Source organism: Morone saxatilis, unplaced genomic scaffold (assembly GCF_004916995.1).
Source record: "Morone saxatilis isolate NCDOM2014 unplaced genomic scaffold, NCSU_SB_2.0 Contig3, whole genome shotgun sequence".
Lineage (NCBI taxonomy): Eukaryota > Metazoa > Chordata > Actinopteri > Moronidae > Morone > Morone saxatilis.
The window spans coordinates 21,397,079-21,408,266 of record NW_023339873.1 but is presented as its reverse complement, the minus strand read 5'-3'; the positions used below and the strand labels follow the sequence as shown (position 1 = coordinate 21,408,266).

Here is an 11,188-nt window from a genome sequence, read left to right as displayed (position 1 = left end):
ATCTTTCCTTTATCTTAATTACCTTTAACTTTGATGCAATGCTACAGTTCTATCACTGGAGGGCGGTATTGCAATGCCATATAAAGGGGTACCCACTGCAGTAAAGCACACATACCCCAAATTCCTGTCTCTGTGTGCACCAAAATCATTTCCCATTGTAAGGTTATAATTAATCTCCAGTTGGCAGGAACATAAAGTAAGGTCAGTATATGAAACCTTCGCTAACTAAATACCAATTCCTCATAATATCTGTATGTTTATTCGATTATATATCACATAGTCTTATAAGAAAAATTGATATTAGTAGCATGAGACTGTTACTGTTTGCATCTGAAGGGGCTTCAAATGGGACAATTGCATGCTTTAGTTTAGCTTCTCTGTGACATAAAATTGTAATAATGGGTGAAGAATCTTTCACAGCATATACAGACACTACTGTACAAAGTAGTAATATCATAAGTAGCCTAATGTCATCTTGTTCATCTGCGAATACGTTTTGTTTCCCAAACTTACACTGCGCATGCGCATGTCAAACCTGTCAGTGCCATAGCAACCGGAGTAGACATCAACTATCAACATGGTGAGTGTTTGTGTAGTCGGTTTATTTTCCATTGCTTTTGTGTGTGTGTTTTAAGCTAATTTATAGGGTCCGAACTGTAACCACCAATACGAACATGCAGTGAGTTCGCTACAGTTGACCTTACAGGTTACATCGTTGTCGCTGTAAGCTAACATGGGCTAACTTTAATTAGCTAGTTAGCTAACTTAACCCTAACTGTAAGCTAGCGGTAAATGTCTGGCTAACGTCAGATAACGTTATATCCTGAACGCGTGTGGATGTCTGTGTGTAGTTTGTCGTTTTCCCTGCTGTTAATTGTTGCACTGGGAGGAAGACTTGTTCAAATGTCTGCCCACCCAGAATGAAGTGTCCAGCAGCCCAAACCCTACAATGAACGTTTTAGTAAACACAGTGTATATTCAGAGCCTATAGCTTAGTGAAAAGTGTGTGTTTAACGTTTACTATGTACTGTTGCTAAGCGTGTCTGCTAATTTGTCATTGCCAATATAACCCAGCCTCCTGCCAGTCTAAACTAACTGAATGTGATGTATTGTCTCCAGGCAAAAGCAACGACAGTGAAAGAGGCGCTGTCCAAATGGGTGAGTGGCATACAGACAGAACACACACAGTACACCATCAACACTGTACCACAGTTAGTTTTACTGCTGTTTGTCACCACTGTTGGCCTAGGCACTCACAAAATGTAATTTATTACTCATTACTCTTTTCACAAGTAATATTATTACTTTATTTATTACTCCCTGCCAACAGTAATTAGTTACACTACAAGCTATTACTATTACTTTTCTGCTACTCCCCACAAAGTTGGTAATTGTGCCCTTTCTCCCCAAAATTCAAATTTATGTGGATTAAAATCCTGTTTTGTTTATTGAAATCAAAGTAAGCCAGCTGCTGAATATGTTTCCATCTTCCACTCTAGCTTCCTCCACGATTACACAAATCAATCCATGAATGTGATTGGATTGTTGGATTTCTAATTAGAGGGCGGTGCCAATAAAAGATAAAAGTAATGTTTGGGGGGTAACTGTTATAGCATTACTGAACTGTATCAGTAATTAGTTACAGTAATTACAGTACAGTAGTTTCAAGTATTATTATTACTGTAATATTATTTCTAGTAATAAGTTACTGCCCAACACTGTTCTTGACCGCAAGTTCATTCATTTATTTGCATAGCTGTAATTTCATCTTTTGATGTGTGTGTGTGTGTGTGTGTGTGTGTGTACAGGAGGAGAAGTCAGGGGAGAAAGTGAGCGAGGCTCAAGCCATAAAACTGTATGGTCAGGTTCCTCCTATAGAGAAGATGGATGCTTCTCTCTCCACACTCACCAACTGCCAGTGAGTCCTCCAACAATTCAGTTTTCATTACAGCAAGTTGTTATACTAGCAAAGTAGCGTTATAATATCTGTTTTTACAATTCTACCTAGAGGGAGACCAACTCGTGGATGCCTTCTTTATGTTTCTGCATGCAGTGTGAAGGCGTGTTGACCATGAGATTAGCCTAGTTTAGCTCATTTATTGGGTGTCTTTGGGATCAGGTAACTACCCTGTTCAAAGGTACATGCTTGTTGACTAAAAAAACTTTTTTGGTAACAGACACAATGGTGTCTTGACCAGAACATACGCATACAATTTGATCTACTATAAAACTATGAAGTACTTTCTGGTAAAGTAAAAAAAAATGGACCAGTCAGTCTGAGCAAAATCTCCAGTAGGAATCCTCCAACATGCAGTCGCTATGGTTTTAGGCTAGCTGTGATAGATGACCATTTGGCACTGTATACCAAATATGTTTTTTGCTCATGTCTGTCAGCTTTCCTCCTGTGTATAATTTAGCACTACTTTTTGAAAAATCTGTGGAAATTCAGCTTTACACTTCTGCAAAAATGGATGGCTGGTATAAACTTTTTTGCATTTAGTAGCTTACATAAGTATAAGGCTAATAAGGTTAATGTCTCTATTAAAGAACATGTATAATATCCAGAGCTTCAGCTAATGGTTATTTACATTCCAAATCAGTGTGGCAATTATTTAGATTAAACAACTTTGATTAATTCACTTTGATTGGGTCCAAGTTTCTCTCTACAAGCACCACGACAGTGAAACCTTGGAGCAACATTTTGCCCTGAAAATGGCAGGCAAAGACTCCTGCCAGGCTGTGTACTGTCAGTTTGTGTAGAATTAAGTGTAGCCTTGGAGAAAAGGCTGTGTTTTCCTCTGAGAGGAGCTATTATTTGATCCCATAAATATCTAACAGTGGAGCTAAGGTAGGTAGATGTATGTAGGTAGGTAGGTAGGTCATTGTGTAGTTTGCCCTCAAACTGCACTTCTATGATGTTTTCTCGCTCTTAAAACTTTCAGAAATGACCTGGAAATTTAGAAACACAAATCCTAGACTGTATACACAAACACATGTACTTTATCTTTATTCACACAATCAGCAACAGCATAACTTAATGAGTGAAAGCAGGTCAACCAAAGTAACTTCATATAGATCAGATAACGGTGAAATCAAATGGTAAGTTAACGTTCATCGCTCTCTGACTTCTCAGGGCAAGTATAGAATTTTCTGTTGCAGATCATATAGTACAGTAATCTGTCTAACCCCCAATGTTTTTAACTCGACTAGTATATCACCCTTTAAATACCCGATATGTTACAGGAGGCTGTCTCTGTCCACAAACTGCATTGAGAAAATAACCAATCTCAATGGCCTGAGTGAGTAATGACTGCATAAACACATACAGCCACACACAAGCACACTCTGTTCACGGATGGGATGCAGTGTTGTAATGTGATGTCTTGTTGTTGTATTGTGTGCTTCCAGAGAACTTGAGGATATTGTCATTAGGAAGAAATAATATAAAGGCCCTCACTGGGCTGGTAAGTTACACATTTATTTTATTATTTCTCTCTTTTCCTTCTTTCTTCATTTCTGTCTTTTTTCTTTCTTTCTCTACACAGTTTGTATAGCTTTTTAAAGTGGGTACACATGCTGAATACATACTTTGTATTTACATTATTTAACATCAGTTGTGTGTGTGTGTGTGTGTGTGTGTGCAGGAAGCAGTAGGGGACACATTAGAAGAGTTGTGGATCTCCTATAACTTGATAGAGAGACTGAAGGGAATCCAGTGCATGAAGAACCTCAAAGTCCTCTACATATCCAACAACCTGGTTAAAGAATGGGGTATGCTACATAACACAATATTAATTGCCATGTGTTTATTCATGGATTCATGGAACATTTTTGAGTGACCTGTTTTGAAAATGAAAGCTCCTCCTCTTGCCTAACATTGTTTTTGGCAGTTATTGCTTTAGTTTAGGGTTATTATTCTCATTTTTAAAATATGCTGATGGTTTGCTGATGCTGAAATCCTCAGTGTGGCGGTCTTTAATTTTGGTATGTGATGTTTTTCCTGTGTTCTGTGTAGGAGAGTTTGTCAGGCTAGCTGACCTGCCATGCCTCGCAGACCTGGTGTTTGTTGGAAATCCTCTGGAGGAGAAGCATTCAGCAGAGGGAAACTGGATGGATGAAGCCTCTAAAAGACTGCCTAGTCTGAAGAAACTAGATGGTAAGAGTGAAGCAGTGTTGAAAGACACTGCTAAATAACTAACTAACAAATAACTCAACCATTAACTAACTAACTATTCCCATGTGATGCAGCGTATGTTGGAAAAAAATTGTGGTAACACTTTACTGGTCCTTAATTTCTGAATAATTTCTAATTAATTCATTTAAATTAATTGCCAGCATAACCTGGAGCAGGGATCTCAAACTCAAACTGTCTTGGGGGCACTGCTGGTATTGTCGTCTTATAGGAGGCCACTTCAACTTTCAAATACTACAACAGAGTCCTATATTCTGAAAATATTTCTATCATACTTCACAAAAAAAGCAAACAGCACTTTTTCATATAATCTCTGTTGTTTGCAGCCAAAAAACAAATGAAGGCCCAAAACCTGCTCTCTTCCTATCAACCCTTTTTTGCAGGCATCTTTGACCATCTTTGATTTTGTGCCAAACAAAACATCTAAAATAGAATTGGGTTTTTATTTTAATTGAATATGAAAGGATAGTTTGCAAAGATATTAAATAACTACAATAGTAAAAAACTAATAATATACTGGGCCGGTTTATATTATGTTTTTGACATCATGTCACAGACCGGAGGGAGGGGGTTGGAGGGCTGGAAATGGCCCCCAGACCGGCAGTTTGAGATTTAAAGAGTACAGTAAGTCAGCTGAGGTCAGCTGAACATGAAAGAATGTAAAATCTGTCTACAGGCAAACATGCAGTTCACCATATATGTATGAAAAGTTTACAAAAAGTAACTACTAACTATGAATAGTATAGAACAAATAATGAATTCAGATTTACTTGGATTTATTTCTTAAAGGAAATTCACATTTTCCTCATTATTAGTACCATATTATACATTTCCTACCAGAAAACTTCCTGGAAAATTATTTGGAAATGACATTCTGAAAAAAACAAAGAAACTGCCAGCCGGGGAGTTTGTGGCTGGAGCAGGGCCTTTCTGTGTAGAGTTTGCATGTTCTCTGTGTGTCTGTGTGGGTTTCATCTTGGTGCCCACAGTCCAAAGACACGCAGGTTAATTGGTGACTCTAAATCACCATGATCTACCTCGTCTCTTCCTCATTGCCGTCTGGGATTGATTCAAGCCCCCCTGTGTCCCTGCAGAGGATAAGCGCAAAGAGATAATGGATGAATGGAACAACTTTTACATTGCCACTAAGTAAAAAGTTGTTTCTTTGAAGATACAAATTGTGATTTCTTGTTGTTTCCAGGAACCCCAGTCATCAAACAGGAAGAGGATGAAGGAGACGGAGAGAGCTGAAAAGCATGACTATCTGCAAAAATTACAACCCCCTTCCCTAAGAGTCTTCCCTTTTTTAAGTTTTGTATGGTTTGTTATGGTGCTTTTCTTTCTATAAAATGATTTTAAACCCGCATAGGCTTTCTCGTAGATTAACAAGCACAAAATAACCAATAGACAGAATGTGTGTGTTTTAGATATGAAAAAAGTCTGTAAATACTTCAGGCCTTGTGGGTATGGGACCAGAGAGAGGTTTTGATGAGACCTTATAAGTGGAAATACATAATAAGCACATGTCCTAATGCTTTTTACAGCATTATAATTATTTTTTACTGTTAAGCTACTACTAACTGTTGTTGTTAACTAAGAAACGGACTGTGTAATTTGTGGTTCAGTCCCATTTGTGAGCTCTTTCATTTACAACCTGTTTTTTAGAGTGTCCTTGATTTATATGCCTCTTTATGTTCTTCTAGCAAGAACTAAAGCACAGTATAGCACACACACTAGTGAGCGGAGACATTTGTGTGGACCAGACGTTGATAAGGTAATACTATTAGCTCCACACTGCTGGACCTTCTCTAATAGGAATTGGCTGTAAATACCTACAGTAACACCGTCCTCCCTCCATAGCATCACCACGGAGAGATGGTCACATAAAGCCAAAGATTAGCTGAATTATACTACATTTCACATCACATTGGACTAAGCAGTGGAACAGTTGATGTTTTAAGAAAGTGACTCGAAATCCAGCAAATAGTTGCATCCTGCCGTGGTAGTTGGTATCAAAATTTAGGAATTAGCTGAAATCAGGGTCTGTTACCAACCACTGACTTCTCAGGTAGTAAGCAGCAGTAGCATTACAATATGGAGGTTCATGTAGTTAGACAGTATGTACTGTCCTCCTTATGGGACGTAAGGGACCATCTCCAGCTACGTTGCAGAAGCCTTTGCCTGAACTGGAGCCAATGCAATATCGAGAGTGAAACTTACATGACCAAAGTACATCCGCTGATCTGTTGGCTGCTGCATTGTCTGAGATCTTGCTGGCTAAATAACACTGAGGTCATGTGTCTTAACTTGGTCATATTCAGATTTAACATGATTATGCGGCTCTAATGTTTTTGAAGGGCAGAGGCTAGTCTACTGTATTTTACTCTCAGTTTTATGGTCATTTTGGATTTGTTGTTTCTTCATTCTTCCTGTTCTTTACGATGTGATACCTAGGTTAACGCATGTAGCATAATCCTCATTTATTACCTGTCTGTGTAAAATGATTTTCATGTTTTAAATTATTTTAGGCATGTTTGTACATACAATTGTAAGATGTTTATGATTTTTAAATGATTTTGATATTTGAAATAAAAACTATTGAAGAATACCAGTTGAACCTTGTCACTTGGAATATAACAGTATTCTTGGTAATATAGTAATCAAGTAATTGGACAAATAGATACTATTAGGAATTACTGTTTTTTGTTACTCAAACCAAAAGCCAGAGGTGGAATGTAACAAACTACATTTACTCAAGCAGAGTGAGTACTTTGAGTATATTTACCTAATGTTTGTATACTTTCCTTGATTACGGTTTTGCAGGACTTTTATTATTATCACAGTGAGTGTAGTATCGTTAGTTACTAACTAAAAGTTTAATAAACAATCTTTTCTTACAGAGTATATGAATAGATCCGTGTATATAAAAACAAGTCGGATAAATTGTTAACGCACCAATGAAAAATAAGCCCTGCCCACCGCTTTCCGAATCACCTTCATAATTGGCCAACATGGATATCAATCAAATGTCTTCCAGTTAGCTACTTGGCAACGACCTCGTACCCGGAAGTGTTAAAGTCGCCGCGAAATATCAACAACTCAACTTCAAAGCGGTAGAAATGTACAAAGTACAAAGTACAAAAGTGTCTCTGTCGGACCAAATGTGATAGCTGAGTGGGTAGAAAGTTCGGTCATTTGGGTGTAGTGCTGTGTGGCTGTAATGCAGCGGAGTAAAGCCGCCGTGAGTGTGGAGGTGAAGCAGGTGATAGGAGCTCTGTGCAGACTGCTGACGGCCACCGGCCTGCAAACTGTCCCCGCACCGGAAACCTTCAGGCGGGCTAAATTTGGTGGTGGACTCGAGGTGGTACGTTTATCCTTTTTCACTGTCGAGGGGGGTCGATTACTACGTTTGTTTTGAGGTACTTGTACTTTGATTTATACTAGCTATTTTCTACTCGACCAGTTACATTCTGATAAAATATTTACTAGCTACATTTATTTGACAGCTTTAGTTACTTGAATTTACATACAAAGCATATGATGGTTTCCTATTACATACCAGCCAAACAGCCTGGGATTGTATGGTATTCTGGTAAAATGAATGATGACACTTTAATAATTCCACTGATCTCAACTGGATCACTGCAGGAGCAGACAGTGGGATAACAAGTGGTCAGAATTTGGATAAAACAGCAACTATAAAATCTGTAATCTTAAAAAGTTTAACTTGGACAATTTTTTTATAAAGCTCTGTATGTTTCATTCTGACAGACATCTTTCTGCTCACTGTTGATTTCCAGGAGGATCAGTTTTGGCAGCTCCTCACCAACATCCTTCAGACAGCTGGCATTGTTTCCTGTGAAGCTGGTGCACAGCTAGGTGGAGGTCAGTCACATTGTCTGTTGCTATTTGATGCTATTTGTCCAGGATTTTACTGATTTCAAAAAAGATAATTTCCCATGATTTGAAAACATTTTTTGAGTTTTGTAAAAAGATACTCTCTTTTGTTTCCATCATTATGATGGAAGCTGGAAATTTTCTAGACTGTGCTATGAGCCGGCTCTTGCCTCTACACATTACAATAGTGTAAGTCAGAAAGTGGTCTATGGAAAAGCACGCAAAAGGTCACATTATCCACTATGCAAAATGACCTTTCTCAGATCAATTATATTATAATTAAATCATAGCCAGTTATGCATCATTTTATATGTACTTTATCTGTAATTCACGCATAAAGTCTCTTTGGCTTTCGCCATTCTTGTCCACACAACATGAGTTTGTAATGGCTTACCTTACCAAAGGTTCAGTATGCTCATAAATACATCTTTTCTGTTCAGCATTTAATCCACATTGTGACTTTTGAGCAAGTGCTGGGAAATGATTTCTTAAAAAGAGTGGGAACCCTGATATGCAGATTTAACTGGACCAACTAGACTGACATTTCTAGAAGGCCCGAAAACAGTTAAGTGGACTTGCTGAGTGACTGAATGTCTCTGTCTGTGTATAGCCCCAGAGCACTGGAAGCTGGTAGCTGCAGGCCTCTGGCAGACTGGATACCATGCTGACTGGATGTGTGGCAGGGAGGGAAGAGAGGGGGGCAAGGGACAGAGTTTCTCCAGCAGAGACCTCCTCCTGGCGCTGGCCTGGCTGCTCGCTACTGGAACACTGGAGAAACTGCTGACACAGCGAGTGCAGCGATTGGACAAAACATTACTCACACCTCCACCTGTAATGGTACGTGTCAACAGGGCCGTTTTTGGACTGCTTTCCAGCATTGGACACTTTTAGTTTTATTGACCAACAAAAGGCTACACCCTCCTTTATCCTTGCAAACACTTCCTGGTATACTACCAGTGCGTTATACTGGTAAACCTAATTCTGCATTTCTATTTTTACACTTCTATATCTCTACTCTCTCTCTCTCTCTTTGTTAGGTGAACCCTCAGCCGTCCGGTGAGCTCCAGTTAGACTCGGCATCTCTGAGGAAACTTCAGTGGCTCATTGGCTATCTGAGATACCAGTGGCGGACACTGCTGTCCATGCAAGAAGAGCGAACTCGTCTGCTCCACGCTGTGAGAAAATCCCCCCCTTTCCAACTTTTTCACAGGTTGTCATTGTGTGTTTGTCGGTTGCTGCAGTGGAAAACCCTTTTTAGCAAATTATAAGTGTTGGAGCATAAACATTGAAGCAACTGAGATATTTATTGGACTAAGGCTACGTTTACACTGCAAGCGTTGGTGCTCAGATCTGATTTGATTTGTTTTAATGTGGCCCATATCAGATTCTAGTGTGAATAGGTCATGATCACATGAATTCTGATATGACTGTTCACACTGAGGTTGTGCAGAAAACCAGACCTGTATCTGATTCAAGCCACACATGAAAGTGGTCCAAATCAGAGTTGAAAAGATCAGATCCCATGTGTTTTATGCTGTTCACACTGTCAAAAACAGATCTGAGTCACATATAAGCAAAATCATCAGATTTGAGTCGCTTGTGCCTGCAGTGTGAACATAGCAGAAGTTATACTCAAGTCTAACCAAGAAATCAATGTTTTTCTCAGGTCTCTATCGCCACCCTCCCCCCCCCTGCATCCTCTGATCAGAGCTCAGCAGTTCTAAGGGAGGTGAGTGTTTGCTGTTATTTAAAATGAATTACTACTAACAATATCCTCTGCCTATAGTTAGAGTTAGGCCTGGACAATAAAACAATAGCAATATGTATTGGGAATAAACAAATTGTTCAACAGAATATCGATAGTTTTCCTTAGATGCATTAAATGCCATGAAAGCACAGAATGAACACACCCTGGCTCATAAACAGCCCATCATATCCCTTGATAATGGAGCATGCTCTGAGTGAATCACCATAGTTGCTGTCATCAGTCACACCCTACATCTGTTACATCTCAAGAAAGAATCCACAGGGAGTCCATGATGGAGAGGTACTCAGCTCAACTAGTATGATAGAACATTAAAGCATTAACTGTGTACCTTGATAAATAAAGTGGGTAAACTTTTTATTAATTTATTTTCTTTATTAAAAATAGGTCATGAAAAATGATTGATAACGACTGAAATGAGACATTTTATTGTGATAGATTAATTCATGGGGTGCCCTGGTGGCCCCATGTACCAACAGTGAGCCATGGGTTCAAGTCCAACCTGTGGCCTTTTTCTATCAAATAAAGGCAAAAAAGCCCTCCACAATAATTTAGCCACACAATCATTTTTTATTTTGCCATGCTTTTTATGCTTTTTATTTCGTAGGACAGGTAAAGATGGACAGGAAAGGGGGGTTTGCATGAATTCTTTGTTTTATAAAATCATTGCTTTGGGCTGTATTTACAACTCTAATGTGTGTGTTCTAGGACTGTGTTTGTATGCGGCAGCTCTGTGAGCTCCTAGAAGCATATCTGAACTGGAGACAGGTGGAGAAAGTCTTCTGGACCTGGATGGCAAGTTAGACACAAAAACACACAGGAAAACAACAGCACAATTTAACACAAGAGGGATTTCCCACATTGTGGTTAATGATTCTCTTTAAATGAGTATTTAAAAATTAGGTTGCTGTGACATGTATATAGTTTCCTGCCATAACAAAATGTTGTAAAATTGTTAATTCTTTAAAAATGTAATGTGCAAATTCACCCCAAATAGACTCGACTAGATTTGGACACATTTATTTGAGCAGCCAACAGCTCTGCTATTTTAAAATCAAGCAGCCACGTGCGCCAAGAAATGTGACGCAAAGCATGTGTGTATGTGCAGGACAGTGTGGTGGACTGCCATCTGACAGATCCTGATGTTGAGAAGCCTACACATGCACCCAATGGGAGTGTGAGAGTGTGTCACCACGGAAACCGGGGGCTGGAGAAATTGGAGGAAATGCTATTGAGACTGCCCACAGGACAGGTGTGCAACACAGAAACACACACACACACACACACACACACACACACACACACACACACACACACACACGTGGTGTTCATTC

At 39.1% G+C, this 11,188-nt stretch overlaps 2 protein-coding genes across 2 annotated transcripts in view; both read left to right on the top strand.

The window, feature by feature from the left end:
• The first annotated feature begins 510 nt into the window (after positions 1–510).
• On the top strand, positions 511–6,800 carry dnal1 (dynein, axonemal, light chain 1). Its single transcript, XM_035673313.1, has 8 exons — positions 511–580; positions 1,120–1,158; positions 1,809–1,918; positions 3,244–3,299; positions 3,409–3,464; positions 3,645–3,771; positions 4,016–4,156; positions 5,394–6,800. Exons 1-8 carry the CDS (start codon positions 578–580, stop codon positions 5,441–5,443), a joined length of 582 nt encoding a protein of 193 aa, XP_035529206.1. The 5' UTR covers positions 511–577; the 3' UTR covers positions 5,444–6,800.
• Positions 6,801–7,263: 463 nt separating this feature from the next.
• Positions 7,264–11,188, top strand: part of tedc1 (tubulin epsilon and delta complex 1) — a 4,417-nt gene continuing 492 nt past the window's right edge. Inside the window, exons 1-7 of the mRNA XM_035674088.1 lie at positions 7,264–7,556; positions 7,993–8,077; positions 8,700–8,926; positions 9,127–9,264; positions 9,756–9,818; positions 10,563–10,649; positions 10,963–11,106. Of these exons, the coding sequence (XP_035529981.1) occupies positions 7,413–7,556; positions 7,993–8,077; positions 8,700–8,926; positions 9,127–9,264; positions 9,756–9,818; positions 10,563–10,649; positions 10,963–11,106 (888 nt within the window). The 5' untranslated portion in view covers positions 7,264–7,412. The remainder of the gene's footprint in view (positions 7,557–7,992; positions 8,078–8,699; positions 8,927–9,126; positions 9,265–9,755; positions 9,819–10,562; positions 10,650–10,962; positions 11,107–11,188) is intronic.